Source organism: Epinephelus fuscoguttatus, linkage group LG3, assembly GCF_011397635.1.
Source record: "Epinephelus fuscoguttatus linkage group LG3, E.fuscoguttatus.final_Chr_v1".
Taxonomy (NCBI): Eukaryota; Metazoa; Chordata; class Actinopteri; order Perciformes; family Serranidae; genus Epinephelus; species Epinephelus fuscoguttatus.
Window position 1 is genome coordinate 5,184,321 of NC_064754.1, and position 20,691 is coordinate 5,205,011.

Below are 20,691 nucleotides of genomic sequence, written 5' to 3' on the forward strand. Positions count from 1 at the left end.
AACCTTTGGGTTGCCAGGCTGTGAAAAGTCATTTTGGCATTTTTCCAGGAGGTATTTGATCAAACAGTTAGAGGGGTCTAACCCTGATAAAGGCAGGTGAAATGTTGGAGGATAAACACCAGTCAAAAGGATTTTGCACTAAATGGCAAACCAGAAAGTCTCTTTATCACTGACTGACAGGCTCACTGGTCTACAAAGCATTAGCTTGGAATCAGTTATAAAATAACCTGAATCTGCAGCTGGTCTCATTAGACGCATTTAAAGGGGCACTATGAACATTTTCAAAATTCAAAAATGTTATTCCTATGGTCTAATTCAGTCCAAAAATATTAGTAAATGTAACCCACTGCCTCTGCACACCTGTTGCCAGACTCTCTACTCCTCCCCTGGACTGCATTGGGATTTTTTCTTGATAAGGGCAGTGTTGTGCAGAGAGAGATGGAGACACCAGACACAGGATTCAGGACTGTGGGTGAGACCTTGACTGCGTTTTATTTCACAGTAACATACAGTAACACCTCTGCTGATGGCTGTCACAGTGGCTGCTGGCATCACAGCCTCCACAAAATCATCAACCTTGAATAGAAAAACATAATTTTGAAAAACATGGCTTCCTGAATAGAGTGAATCTCAAAGCTATGGTGTCCTGCCAGGGACAAACAATGCAAACTTCCACATTTGCTGCGTTATAGACAACACAACAGCGCCTCCTACTGGCTAAGACATGCAGCTGCCCTACATAAACATGAACAACTCACTCCCAAATCCAAAAACTAGAGTGCTAAAACTCAAACTAATGATGTCATCGAGTTTAAAATCTGGAACTGCGCCACTCACAATGAAGTGGTAAACATGTTATAGATGAGACTGAGAGCAGCCTTTTATTATTATTATTTCTGTTGACAATTAACTGAAATGTTTAAAGATGTATAGTTAAACACGGCAGGCCGACCTAGCTGACCTTTCTTCTGTGCTTATTTCATGTACTGTGTTGCTTTGCTAGCATCTTTCAGAAACCAAATCTACTGGCATGGAAGTTAAGCAGTGTACTGCTGTTCCACATTACCTTACACCTTAAACCACTTAAAGCAGTTGTAGACCGCTTATTTACTTACTTAAGCCCTTTGCTCCTCTAGGGAGTATTGGCCATTTCACTCGGCTGTTGGCAGTTCGCTGTAGATCTCCCAAGCTGATCCCACTCCTACACATTTCTGGACACCTCTCTGCCAGCTGCTCTTGGGGCGACCTTTTTTCCCTAGGTCCTTGTGGGTTCCATTTCAGGGCTTGATATTTGTGGCAGGTTTGTTAAGGGTGTGTCCAATCCAGCTCCACTTTCTCTTTAGAATTTGTGAGTCAGTAGGATCCTGGTTTGTTCTTCTCCGCAGGTCTGCGTTGCTTACTTTGTCTCTTCACCAAATGTTGAGTTTTCTCCTGAGACATGTGTTGATGAATGTTTGCAGCCTGTTTGTTGAGTGTTTTGTTGTTCTCCGTGTCTCTGATCCATACAGCAACACCTGCTTCACAGTGGAATCAAACATGTGTATTTTGGTGTTGATTAATTAGGTTTTGAGCTCCAGATCTTCCTGAAAGTGTTAAACACCACCCTAGCCTTCTTGATTCTGCTCTTTCTCTCGGCCTCTGTCCCTCCATCGGTGTCCACAACACTGCCCAAGTATGAACTCTCCCGGCTCCTCCGGGTCCTTGTTGTGTATGATGTCATCAAAAATGACCTAGCCCAGCATCGGCCTGAGCTGGGCATGCTGGATTAAATTAGCCGGGCGGTGTCCGGTTGGCCAACTCAGCTAAGACTTGCCATGAATCAGGCCAAATCAGATGGCCTGTTTCCGGCTGCTGACGCTGCCATCATTGTTCTGTTATCAAAAATGACCTGCAGCTTCGACCCAAACTTGGCACGTTGGAAGATATAAGTCTGGCCATATCTGGTTGCCTGACTCGGCTGAGATTCAACATGAATGACGCTCGATAATCGGGCCAGATAAACTAGCCTGATTGTGGCTGCTGACACTGCAATCACTGGGCTGCAATACTGCCAACCAAATGACAAAACAGGCCCAAGTCTTGCCCAGATATATGACTGAATTACCAAACAGCACTGTCAGAGCTGGCTTAATATTTAGGCAGAAAAGCCTTAAAATAAGATGACTGCATAGAAAAACCAAAAAGATTGTTAATATATGCTTGAAATGAACCATAAAAATGCAAAAAAAAGGCAACTACACATGATCACAAAGACCAGCCAAGACACACTGTGACGCTGGCATATAGGAGATTGTGTACAAAAATCCTGCATCAGTGTTTTGAAACGGCCGAGAGGAACCAATGAGAGCAACTTTAAGTCTCTCTGCAGAAGATTCCACATATAAGGAGCTGCATCTGAGAACAGAGAGCAGAGCCATTTTCAATTTTTTTGCTTGTACACACACAAGTATGCTGGAGGTAGGCCAAGAATTGCTTTGTAGGCAAAAGAATGCCAATGAAAAAGTCTACAAAATTGTAAGGAGCGCCAGCCAACCCAGACACACAGGATACAGTGATGAGCTAGTGGCTCATAGCTGGTAATAAATCTCAATGAGCCATGGTACACAGAGTCCAGAGCATGCAAACACTGGGAGGGTGGAGTTTATTTTAGGAATACAGGAGGAATTATACACTGACGATTTAATTTCAAAACTTAGCCTATATAAAGCACAATTAGTGTCACCAGTGCACTATTATTATTACTATTATTATCTCAGTGATGTAATTACTATTACTGTGACTATGATGACTGTGTAGCCTACACACATCAGAAATTGTATCAAAGTAAAACTGTGTAAACCTGTCACCACTGTAGGCACAAAATAATCACCAGAATTCACAACAAATCAGTGACTGAGCTCAATAAACAACATGTAACTGAAACTCCAGAATTACTGAAGTCATTTTTCATCTTGGTGAGCTCGAGGCTATTATTGGAAAGTTACGTCACGGCACAGTGCAGCGCGCATCTCTGTCTCAGTGCAACAGAACATCATAATCACCGCCGTTAGCGGAGAACTGCTGCTCCCTCCTTCTCCCACATGGACCGGAACCACGCAGAGCCACGTGACCCGGGAGCTCTGGACTGAACAGAAATCTCACACCGCATCATGGCTGCGGAGGATGCGGCCGCGCGGTCCCGAACCGGAGCCCTGCTCTTCCGCGGGGCTCCGCTCTCTCCCTCCCGCCTGCTGGTGCTCTCCCTGTCCGCCTGCTCTCTGCTCCCAGCCCCGGCGCTCGGCTTGCTCGGCTTCCGGCCGGAGGAGACCGGAGCGGAGCTGTCCGTGGCGGACGGGGTGCTGAAAGCTACCGAGGGGACCCGCTTCATGCTGCGGGTGTATTACTCCACCTCCCCGCAGAGGCTGAACCGCACCGCGGCGACTCGCGCCAACAACGCCGCGCCCTGGATCGCCTTCATCGAGGAGCCAACTCCCGGGCGAGAGGGACAAGTTCACCCGAAGCGGAACATGTGCATGGACAAGAACGCCAGGACGTCCGACATCGAGGTTTTAGGTTCTTTCAAGTCTGCGTCCAGTCAGAACTCGGTGCTGGTGGAGCTGCTGGCCAAGGACCTGCGGAGGGGGGAGACGATCAAATACTACTCCATGTGCGCCTTTGACGGATCCAAATGGGAACACTACCGGACACGGGATTTCTGGGTGGCCGTGGTGGAGCGCTCCGCTGTACCGGAGCTGTGGCTGCAGGTGTTGGTGTCCGTGCTGCTGCTCGGGCTGTCAGCTCTGTTCAGCGGGCTGAACCTGAGCCTGCTGGCGCTGGACCCGGTGGAGCTGCAGGTCCTCCAGAACAGCGGCACCGACAAGGAGCAGAACTACGCGCGGAAAATCGAATCGGTGCGCCGGCACGGTAACTACGTGCTCTGCACTTTACTGCTGGGGACCGCGATCATCAACGCCTCGCTCGCCGTGTGGATGTGCCAGATCCTGGGCATGACCTGGCTCTCCACGGTCATCTGCGCCTTCGGCATCTTCTTCATCGGGGAGATCCTCCCGCACTCGGTGGCGTCGCGTCACGGTCTGGCCATCGCCTCCAAAACCATCTGGGTGACGCGGCTGCTGATGGTGCTCTCTTTCCCCATCTCCTATCCCATCAGCAAACTCCTGGACCTCATCCTCAACCAGGAGATCTCAAACTTTTACACCAGAGAGAAACTCCTGGAGATGCTGCGCGTCACCGACCCGTACCACGACCTGGTCAAAGAGGAGCTCAACATCATCCAGGGAGCGCTGGAGCTGCGCACCAAAACCGTGGAGGACGTCCTGACGCCGCTGACCGACTGCTTCATGCTGGCCTCGGACGTCGTGCTGGACTTCAACACCATGTCGGATATCATGCAGAGTGGATATACGAGGATACCGGTGTTTGAGAACGAGCGGTCCAACATTGTGGACATCCTGTTCGTGAAGGACCTCGCGTTCGTGGACCCGGACGACTGCACCCCGCTGAAGACCATCACCCAGTTCTACAAACACCCGCTGCACTGCGTCTTCAACGACACCAAGCTGGACGCCATGCTGGAGGAGTTCAAGAAAGGTGAGGAGGGCGCGCAGAGGGAGTAAGTGTGTGTGTGTGTGTGTATTTGGGGCACAGCTGAAAATATGAAGTGTAGACAAATCAGCAAGTGGCACCACTGAGGTCAAACACAGTACAGTCTCAGAAGTACAAAATCATAAATACAGTAAATTAAATGATCAGAGGAAAAACAAGTTGTAAGTTATATTATAATATATGATGTGATATTAATATTAATATTATTACTGATACAAAACCTCACAAGTCATACTGTACACATAGGTATGCAGAGGTGTGAGCTTTGGTCATGGTAATAATACTGTATGTGCACTAGTGTCTTTCCTTACCTCTCACACTCATGATTTATGTGTCACTGTATGATTGGCATCTGTGTTTAGTTACCATGGTAACCTCTAGGCAAGGGTGCATGGTGCTGACCAGCCTGTTAATCTCGATCTGTTTCATAGGTGTAGATTCTGAGGGGGGATGCAGAGGGCAAAACATGTGCATTTATCATTTGTACTTTGCTCTGTTACTTGTGTTCTTGTTGCTGAGTTTTTTGTATGTTAAGGCGCAGCAAGAGACAGGCATTACACATTAGCTTAGGTTATAAATGCTGTGGTGTGGCTGATATGTATGCTACATACTTGTCCCTATACAAATAAACATTAAATAAAATACACTGATGCAGAAAATGGACAAATTGATGCATAAAAATTGACCAGAATGCAGGAAATTAAGTGCGTCCCCCCGACTGTTGTAACAAAACCTACGCCCTTGATCCATTTGATGCCTTTTTATCCACGTGTAATCACCGTTAGATGACAAGTGGACACCTTCATCATCTGTTTGATTTCCTTGTATGCTCATGTGGGTGGTTTGGAAAGCTGTACCACCCACAGAGAGAAGACGTCTTTTCAAATTTGTAGAACCAAATGATACAAAACAAGCCTTTCTTTTCTAGAGTCTTGAAAGGCTTGTTTAGTTTCAGCTGTCCGGTGTAATTTGGTTACTTCTACTAATTTAAAAAAGACGTCCTTTCAAATTTGTAGAAGTAACCAAGTGATAAAGTTGAAATAAAACAAGCATTTATTTTTTAGTCTTGAAAGGCTTACATGTCCATATATCTGGAGATGTGAGATTGTCACCTGGCAGTGATAATTAGTCAAAGTGAGCTCCTAATGAAACTCCTGTGCATGAGGTCAAACTCATGTAAAAGGAAACACAAGCCAAGCATTCTGAGAGGTCTGTAGATGTTTTCCAAGTGTGCTCCTCAGAACCATGACGCCCAGGTAGCACACATAACTAAGGCCCCAATATACAGTGAGATAAGTTCGAGACATGTAGGGCTGCACAATATGCCAAACAAAAGTCCTATTGTGATCATTTTGACAGATATTATGATTGTGATATGAGTCGTGCTTTAATTGGGAATGCCCATTTTTGCATTGCATTTTCACTGAAAACAATATGAATTTGGTGATGATGTGATTTTTGCTGGGTTCTATACCAAACAAGCATGTTCCCTTACACCTGGAGTATGATTTGTAGGCCGCGGTGCTTCATTTATAATGGTATGTTTTGACACATTTTACCATTATATAGCTGCTGTGATTTGGTTGTTGCACTTGGCCATAGTGTGATGTCGATTCTTTGAATAATTGTGCAGGCTTAGGCTGTCTGTGAGTGTGTCTAACTCCTTTAGTTTCCTGATTTTACCACATCTTTCATACAACTGTCACTTCTGTCTGTGACAGCTCAAAATTGCATATTGTGTAGAGCCTTATAGGCGGTCAGGATTAAGAAAGTTCAGGCGAAATTTAAGGGGAAAGTCAAGAGTTAAGGAGTTGAAGGAAATTCAAAAAGACACAGGGTCACAAGCGGTCTCACTGAGATGAAGATCTGTTTGTCAAGCGAGATCTGAGAGCAAAAAACATTCAAGGTCAAAGTTCAAGTAAATCTACTGGTAAAAAGATGAGTTTTTTTTTTAAAGTTCAGTAGATGCGTGGTGTTTCCAAAGTCAGTGATTAATTGTGTTAAATAATCATGATGTCAGTATTGACCAAATAATCATAGGATTTTTATAGTCAGACCACTCTTGTATTAACCTGAAATAGGCCTACATTTTCCTTGATTTTAAGTATAGATGCTCAATTTGGGGAGAACATCTGTACCCTGTTTACAGAAATCCAGACATTATAATGTGGCAGACAATTTGTAAAGAACACAGGAGGATGTGACCTGAAAGTTGCAGGTTTGAGTCCCTGGACCAGCCTGAAAAAAAATCAGCTGTGCTCCCCTCAAGTAGTGCTCTTTAAACTGTGTTCCTTTAAGGCTGCTCAGTAGTTACTAATATATAAGTGTTATGAATGTGTATCTCTTCAACTAGAGCTAGAAGAGAGCTTGCTGCCTGCATTGCTCTCCCCTGCATAAAAAAAGAGGTAAAGCCCAGTGTGCAGTGCTGCTGCAGCAGAGCAGTGTTGCTCCTGTCAGAAGTCAGCTGGTCTCCCTTATTGAGTTTAAAATGGGTGGGGTGCTCGCCAGCCAATCATGGGGCTTGCTGATCGTCACTGCCTTCCTGCATGTTCAGAGACCCTGCATAGTCAGCGTTTTCTGTTTCTTTTTTTTTTCTGCTGGGTTTGCGTTGAGGACCGGAAGAGACGGAGGTAAACAGAGAAGGACACTTTGACCGAGGCTGCCTCTGTTTACAGGAGACAAGCGACAGCTCGTGTATTTACATTTATGCTTATTTTGTAAGCACTGAGTGGAAATCTGGTGTCACCTATGTCATATTATCAAAATAAATCTTGTTTTTACACTTAGCACATTTTGAAAATGCATTGAAATGTCTTTGGAGAGGTTTTACAAATGTAAAAATGCAATTGCAAAATTTGAGCTGCAGGGTGATCTAATCATCCAGCAGCCATGTCTCTAGAAAAACGTTGGCATTGTGTATTTCTGCTAACCACAGTTACCTTACATTTATATGTTTCATACTTATCATATTTCTAAAGTGACGTAGAGTATGTGGTGAAGGGGACTGCAGTGAGTCATTGCTGTATTTTCAGCAGCTTTTTAGGCACCAAGCACGGGTGATTTTCAGCAACCCATTGCTGTGTTTCCTAGTGCAACAACAATGGATGTTTTTAATAGAGACATCACTGCATGTCCTGCCAGGATAGCACCACGGTAAGTGGTTGTTATTATGTAGACATCACTGCATTTTCTGCCAGGATAGCACAATGAAAAGCAGTTGTTTTTTCACCCAGAAATTGCTGCATTTCCTGTAAGGATAGTGCCAAGAAAGCTGGTTGTTTTTATCAAGACATTGCTGTGCTTCCTGCCAGGATACTGTCAACAAAAACGGTTGTTCTTTTTACCCAGAAATCCTTACACCTTCTGCCAGAACAGAGCCATGAAAAGCTGTGTTTTTTTACCCAGAAATTGCGGCATTACCCCCAGAATAGTGCCACAAAAAGAGGTTGTTTTTATAGAGACATTGCTGCATTTCCTGCCAGGATAGTGCCAAGAAACGTGGTTGTTTTCCTCCAGAAATCACTGTATTTCCAGCAGCTTTTTAGCCACCAAAACTAGGTATTTTAAGCCAAAACATGACCTTTTCCTAAACATAATCACATGTTTTTTGTGCCTAAACCTGACCACATGTTAACCACAGTGTTGCTTGAACATTACGTTTCAATGTATCCACTGCATAGTAATATAAAAATCTTAATGCACTATGTCCGTGGTTTGCAGAAACGTGCAATACCAACATTTCTGGCGTTTGGGTTGCATGCAGCTGTCCAGTATGATCCCCATACTTCCCTCTGACTCTAACCTCCATATGTGTTGGGAGTATTTTGTGTGAAGCCAGATGCTATCAGAGTTGTAGGATGAACACAAACATGCTTCCTGTGTCACTGTGCCACAGAGGGATCTGTGTGAGATAATCTACACAGACTAGAGGATTAAATACGACATCTTTCCTTCTGTCTCTCCCCCTGTGTTGCTCTCTTTCTCCTCCTGTGCCTCTCTTTCTCTCTCTTTAACAACACTTTCACTGCGGCAGAAAAATGCAGGTTCACTCATTCATTTCAGTGGGACCCCTGCTGCAGTGGATGCTGCCACAGTGAGCTCAGGGAGAAAAAACATGTACAAACAGCAGCATGGTGTCTTAGTGTTTAGTAAATCAGACTGGACTCTTTAGTGTGTGTTTTTGTTTTACCTGTTTCCTGTAGCATCATATTCACAATTACGCAGCCCGTTATGATGTTTGAGCGCATCACTGCTGTGGGTCTGAATGCATCCTGCAAAGTTGAGATAGTCACATAGTCACATATTGATGTTTGGTCGTGAACTTTCCACGTCCACACACGATGTGCAAGGTACCTGGGTGCGTTGGTTGTTGACACTCTGGGACACTGTCTTCTTCCAAAATACACTAATGTTTTCAAAGGAAATTTCAGGTTTACATACAGTCTCTTTTAAAATAAATGTTCTACGTCGGTACAACACTGCAAATTGATGTTGTTTTTACTTCAACAATGAACGCACATGGTTGGGTTTAGGAAAAAAAGAACAGGGTTTGACTTTAGAATCAAACACCGCTCTCTTGGGTGAAATTCGGTGTTTGTTGGACCCATCCACCACCCCTCCCGCCTGCTCCAATCGGACTTTGCCACCTTGCTGTCGTTCTTGTCCTGCTGCATTTTCCCCTGATGCCGCTGAGCACCATTAAACATTACATGGCAACTGGCTGCGTATCATGCGGATGTTAAAGGACGCCTTTCTTCGTCGGTTTCTGACAGTGCAAGTCACTGCCTAAGTGCCACATTTTGAGGACTTCGGCGTGAGACTAGGCTCAGCTAGCAGCAGCATGTTTCTGGAGATAGACCAGTTTATCTGCAGTTCTTCTCTGATCTGTTTCTGATTGGAAAGTAGTAACTTCCAAGTTTGGCTGTCAAGTTCCACGTTAACTCTTACGTCAAGTCCAATAAGCCCCAAACTCAGTCCAAGTCCCAAACATTGTGTTTCAAGTCCTAAATTAGTCATCCCCTCTCCAAATTTAATCACATTTAATTTTTTTCCTAGCCAAGCTACATGCATACACAAAAGAGAAACAAAAATCTAAATAAAGTGGTTTAAATGGTGATGAAAAAGTTGATACTGACTGTATATGTTAGCTAGATATCTGAGAAGCAAATCACTAAATCCATGTCCGCAGGGAGAGTTCATTAGCTGCAGCAGAAGACACCAGTAGAGTTGGATGGAAGACGCAGTATCTGGAAAACAAATCGTATTTTTGCCTGCCAAGAGTTAGTAAAACACTGATCTCACTACACATAAAGACACTGCAGAGGTGTTGCAGAGAGCCTGCTGGTCTGGTGAGACCACAGAGGGATTCTTTGGCCTGAATGCTAAGCAGTATGTCTGGCACAAAAGAAAGCGTCCAAATAACACCTTTCCCCGCTGTGAACAACGACAGCAATGGCGTGCTGGTATGGAGAGCCTTTCCAGTGCCAGGGGAAGCTTGGTTAGACAGATGGGAAGCTGAACGGTGAACATTACACACAAATCCTGGACAAGAGTCTTCAAACTCTGCCAGAAAACTCAAACTTGAGAGGGAGTTTGAGAACAAAACAGAGTCCAGGATAAGAATAGCTTCAAAATTAAAGGGACAGTTCACGTGAAAATCAAAAGTACAGATTTTTCCTCTTACCTGTAGTGCCATATAACAATCTAGACTGTTTTGGTGTGAGCGTTACAGATAGAGGTGTCTGCCTTCTCCTGAATATAACAGAACTAGATGGCACTCAGCTTGTTTTGCTCAAAGTGCCAAAAAATACATATCACAGGCAGAAGGAAGAGTGCATCTGCTAATGGACGAGAGGCTTATACTCATGACAGCGTAAGATGTAAACAATAATGCGTCCTCTAGCCAATCAACGATTTGGATGTTGGTAATGAACGCCCAAATCAGTAATCAAATGCTGTGGGTGTTTTACAGGTGACAGATGACGACAGCGCTGCAACGACGAGGTCCGGAATCAGTCAGTAAATATTGCAAGATGGCTACGGATGAACACCAGTTGTTTGAAACGGATTTGGCCGCTACAATGAACGAGTTAGACTTGGCTTTTTCTCTAAAAGAGGAACAGAAGACGGCGCTCGAATCTTTGCTTTGCCAAACGCATACGGCAAGAGTCTAATCTACCAGTTAGCTCCGCTGGTAGCTAAGCTCTGGATATGTCTCCCCGTGTATTGTTCTGATTGGTCGTAGTGTTATCCAATTGCGTGCAGTGATATTTACAAATGCATGCTTGGTGCCGCCCCTCGAGTTGGGCCATTTCCATTGCTCATAGCAAGACCCTAAATCTTTCTAGATTTGGGTCTGGATTTCCAGGCTACAATAAATCCCAAATTGCCCATAAATTAAGAGACAGTAATCCAACATTAGTCATTATACATTAACATTAATTGTTATATGTCATAAGCAGTCCAGTCCTACTGCAACTGGGACAGGCCACATGTACCAGGTTTACAGATATCCTAGCAAGATGCTAAATAAGTCAAACAATTTTGTGTTTCAAAACTGACCAAGATGACCCCCAAAAAGTTTCTCAAATCTACAACAAGCGTAGCAAATCGCTTGAAAACTATAACCCCCAAATTCCACCAGATGCGTGTTGGTTGCATCTGTGCTCCGGAACAGCAGCGGAGCCGATCTGTTTCAATTCTAGTCAATGTGTGTGCTTCCACCGGCTGCAGCTGCGCTGCGTTCCGGCTCCCTCACAGCTGCGGCGGTCCGGAGCCCTCCTCAACAGATACGCAGGACTTCTATTTTTGCCGGATGCCGGAGCACAACACAGCAATTCAGCTCCACCGGACAGCCCGCTGTCCGGTGGAGCTGCACCGCTCCGCACAGCAAACACAGCCGGTGGGTGTTGACAGACGGTGAAGCACGCAGCGGATAACCAGCGCTGCCGTTCCGCAACGGACACGCATCCAGTGGAATTCCAGTGTAAGTGACAGCTCAGCCATCTTGCAAGATATTCTTTAACTATTATGGCTAATGTTAGCTACCTGCATGCTAACAAAGTGGCTTACCGCCACATTACTTTAGGTGCATCAACTGAAATGAATCCTGGATATTTCTCACTGAAGCTTCGATGCCCAGAAACTGATATTTGAGACGGCCCTATCATCCTCCTCGGCTGAGCTATCATGTGAGCAAGCTCAGTGGTAGTAGATGCACGCTTTGGCTGGTGTGGTTCGACAGAGAAAAATAGTTCCTACATGAAACTGTTTCCAACAAGGTCTGTGGATTGTCTTGAGTAACCAGGTCATGATTTCTGGAAAGAGACATTGCTGTTGAGGTTTTCAAATGTCCTTTTTTGGCGCTTTGAGCACCACAAGCTGAGTGCCATTAAGTTCCATTATATTGGAGAGAAGGCAGACATCTCTACAGCTGATATCTCCAACACTCTGCATCTCACACCAAAACAATCTAGACTGAGAAGCAGCACTACAGGTAAGAGTAAAAATATGTATTTTGTAACATCGGGGTGAACTGTCCCTTTAAGATAAGGAAGGGCATAGTGTAGCCTAATAACAGCTCTGACTTTAATTTGCTGTGAGGCCTCAAACTTTCTTTTTGTCTGAGAAAGTTAAGAGGAAAAGCAAGTAAATATGTTTCCATCTCAGAGTCCAAACTTAACAAAGCGTTAGTGGGTATATATTGACGAAGAAGACAAATACCTGAGATCATTTAAAAATGAACTTGCCATTATTCTTTATTAATGAGGAGCTGTTTTACTAGAGGTAGGGCTTTATTGACACAGATTGATTTTTATGATACACCACTGCCCTTTACTGCCATTTTCACACCCCACAACCCTTTATATTCTCCTGAATCCATTCCTCTCTCTCTGTCACTGTCGCTGTACAGTTTCCCAGGAGGCAGACCATAAAAAATTCAGTGTGCTGTATTTCCAGTTCGTCTCCCTGCCATCTGTTCCCTCTATTCATGTTACTTTTTCACATTTTAGCTTCTCCAACACAAATGCGTGTAGCTACGGTGTCATTGACTTTGTTTGGAGTCATCCAGAGTAATCTAAAGCATTTTTAATGTGCTGTGTGAAGTCCCTCCTGGTACAAAGCACCCATTCAGCGGCCTGAAATGATTTCAAAAGTCATCAAAATCTATTGTGCTCTGGTCATTTGTTTAGTACTGGTTGCTGTTTAGCTACGGATAGGACCCTGTAAAGACACTCGACAAAGTGAATTTACTGAGTCTACCCTACTCATCCACACATTTGCAGGTCTTGTCATTGGAAAAAGGTGGTCCCCGACAGTATGAACGGACCAGAACAAAGGCTGCATTTCTTAGAGGGAGTTCTGTATTAAGTAGCCTTTCTAACTAAGCTCTTGTAAAGCTCCATTGACCAAATAGTATTATTACAATGCTCCATGCCACACTGCAAACAATTGCTCAGGAATGGCTGACAAAGAATTCAAGGCATCAATCTGCCTTTAAGATTCCCCAATCCAATCGAGCATCAGTAGGATGTACTGGTACCCCATCCACCATCAACACCCTGGTGCCAGACACAGCAGAACACTCCCAGAGGTCCTGTCTCGACAGGTTAGAGGACGCATGGTGGATAGGACTTGGCTCTGACCTGTCGAGGCATGGATGTAAGACCTCTGGGGCACATCCCCCAGATACTCAACTGGATTGGGATCTGGGGAATTTGAGGCTAAATTGAATTCTTTGTCACATTCCTCAGGCCATTCATGAGCAGTGTTGCGATGTGGCATGGGGCATTGTCATGCTGGGGGCCCACTGCCATGAGGGGGTGTTGCCATGAGGGATTGTGCTCGATTTGGAATGGTGTTTGGGTGGGTGGTGTATGTCAAGTGGCATCCACATGAATGCCACGACCAAAGGTCTCCCAGCAGAACATTGCACTGTAATGAGATGATCAGTGAGGATGTTTAGATGACATTAGAGAAAATCGATTTATTGTGTTAGTCTGACTAAAAACAGACTAAAACAAATTTCCCAATTGGACTAACACACCCAGATAATGCGACTGGTCGAATTCCTCCAGTATGTATAGAAACAATCTGACCCAGAGTAGCCCAGGCGCTTGGCACATGCTCCAAAGTGTCCACCATGGGCTTTTTCGAATAGCATTAAATGCGTAACAGAAGAAGAAGTTGGTAACAACTTGATGAAATCTACATCCAGACCTGTGCATTTTTGGACAGACGAGATGTACAGAGCTGTAAAGTTGTCCACCATGGTACCATGTTGCCACTAACTAACTGTAGCTAACTTGTTTGTCCATTGTTTGGTCTGTGACATAATAGATCAACCAGAAAAAGGTCCAATACTAACAAGCTGAAAGCGGGCATATCGCCACCTATCGTAGCATAGTCGGTCTTACTTTGGTCAATATGTCAATTGGTCAATACTTTGGCCTCTCCCATGCTTGCATACTGGGACAAGGACAGTAGGTGTAAGGTACTCTACGTAAAGTTGTCGAGGTTATGTTTAGGTTGGTAAAGTTATACTGTGGTTAGGTTTAGGAAAAGAAACATGGTGATGAAAAATAACTCAAAGTTCACGGTTCTGAACACCGGTCTCCTGGGGAAAGTCCCGGAGGAAAGTCCTGTGTTTTGTGACCCATCTACCGCTTCGTTCTTTAGTCCCATCAGTGCAGTGGATGATTGCAGCCTTTCCAAATACATGGGCAAAACACAAAATCACACAACTCTCACGGTATACCCAAAGTCTCATTCATCCAGTCATTCATCCAGTACTTCCCAAACACACCTGGGCAAGCTCATATGCGGCCATGTAAACAACTGGTTTTGTTGTTTGCTGGTCTCAAACACTGGTCTGCAGCTTGGCAGGCGTCTCGCTTAGGTGTCACGCCATCCACTATCTACTTCCTGATGACAAAGTCAGCTCATATGCATGTAATCACAACTGTTTCACTTTAGACACATTTATATAATAAATTTAAAACGTACAAATGTAACATATCCATGGTTTTCAGATACTTACAGCGCTGACATTTTGTTCCAGGCTATCTAATGAATCCATGTCTTTGTTTATAACTTTTAGTCAGCACAGGCAATAAATGAGGAAATAAAAGAAAGTTGGGAAGTGAAAAAAGAGGTGTGGAAATGACGCTAATGGAGAAACAGAAAACAGAGATGAAGTTCTTACATCTGCAGAATACAGAGAGAAAGAACATAATAACACATTAGCTGCAAATACTCTCTCTTCTCCCTCTTTCAGACTATTTTGTATGTAAGGCTGACCTATTTAGCTGAATGCAGCTCTGCCAAAATTGTGTGCATTTGCATGTGTGTGTGTGTTAGTGTGTGTGTGTGTGTGTGTGAGAGAGAGGTAGTATTTGGCAGGCAGAGAGTGTAGAAGCAGGGCGAGAATCTCGGTAAGGAATTTGATTTGGAGCCAGACTGTCAAGGAGGAGCTACAAACAAAGATTCCCTCTGTTTTCTGCATGTGTACATTTACTGTATGTGTGCAGCGGGAGTGTGTATTTCTGTATATTTGTGCACATGTCTATCTGACAGTAAAGTTCTGAATTATGCACGAGTGACGAGTGACACAACAAACGACTGCTGCTGCCTGCAGCAGTATCTCGTAAGCTGTTAAGACGCATGTTGGCATCGGGACAGACACGTAAACAACCCTTCCTTGTTATTCCTCCTGCTTCGTTTACAGATCTACCCACCTTAAATTAAATCCCATTTAAGAGTCCTCCAGCCTTTTTATTTTATTTCCTCCTTCTGTAAAAAAAAAAATCTGCCCCTGAACAACTTTTTAATGCAGCAGTGCACGGATTATTAATTACCCCATTTATCCTTGGAAACGCCCCAAGATTTTACCTCCAGAAACACACACTCATCATCCTGGAGGTAAACACACAGTGCCGTCTCTGGAGTGTATTCCTGTGATGGATTGTGTTTTTGTTTTGTATTGAATCCTCCCCGCTGTTACACCCACTCCATTCAGCTCCTGCTGGTGCTCCACTTACTGAGCATCAGACTGCAGAGCTCCCACTCAGTGTGAGTCATGCACACATGTGAGAGGAGACAGCATTACTCAAATCTAATCTGAAATTTAAAATATAAAATCTTGTTTATCTGACAATATGCAGCCATTCTACTGACTAACTGCACCCTGCTTTCCAGCTCATCTCATCAATCAGAGGAAACACATGTTAGTGATTTATTGGAAGTGAGTCTGAGCCTTTCTAAGATGATTAACCAACTAATCACTACTGTCAAGATTTTGCAGCAACTAATTTCAGACAGTTTCAGTTATTGCTGTTAAAGGGATAGTGCACCCAAAAATGAAAATTCAGCCATTATCTACTCACCCATATGCAGAGGGAGGCTCAAGTGAAGTTTTAGAGTCCTCATAAAACTTGCAGATATCCAAGGGGAGAGGAGGTAGCAACACAACTCCACCTAATGGAGGCTGACGGCGCCCCAGATTCAAACGTCCAAAAACACATAATTGAAACCACAAAATATCTCCATACTGCTCGTCCGTAGTGATCCAAGTGTCCTGAAGCCGCTGGTCTTGTGCGCAAGAGTGCACACGTGAATGCGGTGCACAGAGAGGCAGTTAGAGCTGCAGGCTACAATGAGGCTAAAAACAGAGTTCAAATGACGTTTTTCCAAACAACTTATTAAGTCAGGGCTTCAGGACACTTGGATCACTACGGACGAGCAGTATGGAGATATTTTGTGGTTTTAATTATGTGTTTTTGGATGTTTAAATCTGGGGCACCGTCAGCCTCCATTAGGTGGAGTTGTGTTGCTACCTCCTCTCCCCTTGGATCTCTGCAAGTTTTATGAGGACTCTAAAACTTCACCTGAGCCTCCCTCGGCATATGGGTGAGTAGATAATGGCTGAATTTTCATTTTTGGGTGCACTATCCCTTTAATAATTGTCCAAGGAGCTGAATTAATTAATTAATAAAGTTTTGCTCCTTGTCAGTATAGCTGAGACAGAAAGTTTTCATTTCTCCTTAGTGAGGGGCAAAAGCAGCTGCACGAGGAGACTGAATCACACACAAAACACTGAATACAATCTTAATACACATACCTGCCCACACACACATCACTGCAGACAGTAACTGCCCAAATGAAAAGAAACAGAAAAACAATGTACGTCAATCTCATTGCTTCGACAAATTAGAAGTCCAGCTTCTGTGAACAGAGGCATACTTTGAATAAACATGTGGTTGCAGTTCACTGTATATCCTCCTGAGACCCAAACTTTTGTTTGTGTGCAATTTTAATTTCTCCTAGCTATTTGGGATCAGTCGGACCGGATAAGTATAAAAAACTAAAAATTGTCAGTGATCATCAAGACGATAAAAATGTCCTAATGTCTTCAAACAAGGACTTCCTAATTAACAGCGTCTCAGCTTGTTACTGTTGCTAAAATTGGTCAAATCTTTTGCCGTATCAAACTACAAACAGTCTTAACACCAATAAACAAGTTTCAACCATAAAATGTGATCAGGTTTTGGATCTTGTCCACTCATGTGTCGGGACCGGCTGCAGACTGACTTGGCAGAGATGGCTGCCATCTTGTTTTTACATGGATTAGTGTATTGTGCTCTTACTGCCACTAGATGGCACAAAAAAGTGTCCACAAACAAAGACAACAGGTCTGAGCTAAGTAGAATGAAGTATAAAGTCAAGTAAACCCGAAATGTGATGTCCTCATATGAAGACACAGGCTCTCAGGAGGATATTAGCTTGGTTTCAAGTAGAGGTGACCCCGGAATCAGATAGACGACTTGATTTGACACGATTTGATTTAAGGAGCCTGATTCTACGGCCAACAGTTGCAATAGGAGGATAATGTGGTAATGAAACAAAACATCATTCCATTTGGGCTACATGTGGGTGCTGAGAGTCTGAGTTTACATAGAAATGATTGTTTTCTCCCAATAATTCAGTAGTGTCCAAACTTATTTGAATGAAAGCCAGATAAGATTATGTGAAAATACCCAGGGGTCAGCTGCTTCTGGCATCAACATGTTATTTAAAAAAGGAGGAGAGGAGAGGAGATGCTTTTGATGTGTTATTTAAAGCACTTTAAATTGCTTTGCTGCCAAAATGTGCTTTATAAATAAACTTGCCTTGCCTCGTGTAAGACTGTGGCACTTGCAGATTGCTATATATTTTTGAACTAATTTTCAGTCAAAATCAGGAGGTGGAGGTGGGTAGAAACAGCTGTTTACAGCTCCCTGTAAGAGAAAGTCGAAAGTTCTGTTTACAACAAGCAAACAGAAACCAAACTAGGTGACATGTTCTGTCTGTATATCGATCTTCGCAGCTCCCTTTCAGTACTGTGTGTACAGTGCTGCACAAAAACACAACCCTCAACACATGTAAACAGCTCTGAATGGAACAGATTCTGTCATAAAATAAACTATTCTGCCAAATCAGGAGGACAAATTGTTCAGTTTGGTGTTTCAGCTTTTTTTCCTGGTGTGGTAAAAATGGAAACTAACGTAGCAAATTAGAAATGAGCGACAAAACAAAAACATGATTCAACTTTCAGTCCTTAACGAATCAGATTCAACTATGTAAATTATTAGTTGGGGACACAGCTAGTTTCAGTGCTGACATGCCATACATCATTGCTGATTATGGGTTGGATTATGACGGCTGAATACACACCAGATTTTATGTTATGCTGTCACCGATGTCTGTTGTTTTTCTGTGAGCTTGTTGGTTTGTTACACACTTTTTATGGAAAACTTTCCTCTCGGGGACAGCAAAGTAAAGTTGAAGGTGAAAAGATGAAAAATAATTTAAAAAACTAATAATAATAATAAACTGCTTCCTGAGAGGCAAAAATAACATAAATGTTTATGTTTCTAAAGTTTGTTTGAGAAGTGCAGATGGGCAAACTGAAAAGGGAAAAGCAATTCCCTGTCTTATTATTTCATGTTTTACCTGGAATGAAAGCTGAGATTGAAAAATATTTCATGACACCACTGGCATAAATCAGATCTGCATAGTTTCATGTTATGTTGACAAGTAATATGCACAGTTTCTCCACACACTGAGTTTTATGTTGTTATTAATGTTCTGTTCAATGAATTGTGGATTCAAAGTGATACTAATTCGAGGCTCCTTCTTGACCTCTCCATCCAGGAAAGTCCCATCTCGCCATCGTGCAGCGGGTGAACAACGAGGGCGAGGGCGACCCTTTCTACGAGGTGATGGGCATCGTCACCCTGGAGGACGTCATCGAGGAAATCATCAAGTCAGAGATCCTCGACGAGACCGACCTCTACAGTATGTATGCGCGCACACAGACTCATGACAGAATATTTGGAGAGTTCAGAGTGTTCAGTAAGAGCTCTGTGATTTAAATACACTCCATCTGTGTGTGTTGGTGTGTGTCTGCTCTGTCAGCTGATAATCGTACCAAGCGTCGTGTTTCTCATCACGAGAGGAAGCAGCAGGACTTCTCCATCTTCAAACTGTCTGAGAACGAGATGAAAGTGAACATTTCTCCTCAGCTTCTCCTGGCAACGCACCGCTTCCTGTCAACAGGTAACCGCCAGTCAGCTCGCTGCTGCGTGTCCTTGTTCATGTTTGCAGATCAAAACTTCCTCACAGGGATATCATTCAAACTGAGGGTATTTTCTCCAGCCTCAGTTCTCTAAGGAAAAATGTTCTTTATCAATAAAGCCTGAGTTTAATGTTTAATCATTGTATAGAGTTAGAGGATTAAAATGTTTACAAGGGGAGGTGAGGATCTCTCATGTCTAGGGATGCACAATAATATCGGTACATCATCGGTTTCCTAATTTGCACAATGAATATTACATACATTGAAAAGTATTGATCTCATGTCTCCACCTGCTGGTTGGCCATCACGATAAGAGTATGCATGGATAATATGATGTTAATTCCACTACAGAAGAGACTCGATGATCACTAAACTTAGGTGGGGAAAAAAGTGGATGCATCAATACCAGTTAGCGGTTAGTGGCAAAATGAGTTGTTATATATCGTCATATCAGATATCGGCAAAAAATTGAATACTGTGCATCTCTATTCATGTCTGATGCACCCTTACAACTCTCCTGGAAATCTTGAGCTGGTTCAATTTACATCCAACAAGACCTGAAAACAAACTCATGCTTCATATCTCTTGCTGTTTTGGAGGTTTTACATAAAAACAAAAACAAAAAAAAACATTAATTAAAAGGCTTGGTTCAAAAGATGTGTCTTAAGTCTAAATTTAAACATAGAAATGGACTCAGCACTGCTGTTTGAGACAGGGAGGGTGTCCCAGAGGAGCGCTGAAGGCTCTGTCCAAAACAGACCACAGCCTGCTGTGAGGAGAGGAAAGGAGTGGAGTGTGAGAGAGGGTGTAGGTGTGGAGGAGAGTGCCAAAAAATAAGGATTCATACCTTAGTTCATGAATTTTAAATTTGAATTTTTGGCTTTTATTGCATCTGATTTTCCACAAAACCCTCAACTTTCAGGGTTGGATTATGTTAAGATTTAGCTATAGCTAAAGGTGGGGTTAAAGATAAATGTAGGTCCACACTTCTATGTCAAATGTTCTGGCAAAGTTGTGCAGCCTCTATCATGACTATTTTTTAACATAGAGATGCTCCCCTACTGGAGTTTAGAGTGATGATGAGCTTTTTCCATGAATGGATTCTTATGAATTTCTGTATGAGTGAAAATATGTCGGTGAAGATTCTCAGTCATCCAGGTCATGGTAATCGTAAGTGCTATAGCGTAGGCAACTGGACTTGCTTGTGTTCCTTGAAGACGTTCCGCCTCTCATCCAAGACAACATTGTGACCTTAACGACTCTGAAACTAAGAGCTCATGTGACCCTGACGACTCTGCAAGGGTTCCCACCCACACAGGGTTAATAGCCTGCAATTTCGTACCAGTCATTTAGAACTGGAGAAGCTTCTTGGATGAGAGGCGAAACGTCTTCAAGAAACACAAGCAAGTCCAGTTGCCTACGATATAGCACTTACGAGTGAAAATATGTTTACGGAAATTGGAATGGAAAAC

General features: G+C 43.4%; 1 protein-coding gene across 1 annotated transcript in view; it reads left to right on the forward strand.

The window, feature by feature from the left end:
- Positions 1-2,343: 2,343 nt before the first annotated feature.
- The window catches only part of LOC125885235 (metal transporter CNNM1-like), a 30,349-nt gene continuing 12,001 nt past the window's right edge, over positions 2,344-20,691 (forward strand). The window contains exons 1-3 of the mRNA XM_049570785.1: positions 2,344-4,590; positions 18,796-18,939; positions 19,060-19,200. Coding sequence (XP_049426742.1) covers positions 3,150-4,590; positions 18,796-18,939; positions 19,060-19,200 — 1,726 coding nt within the window. The 5' untranslated portion in view covers positions 2,344-3,149. The remainder of the gene's footprint in view (positions 4,591-18,795; positions 18,940-19,059; positions 19,201-20,691) is intronic.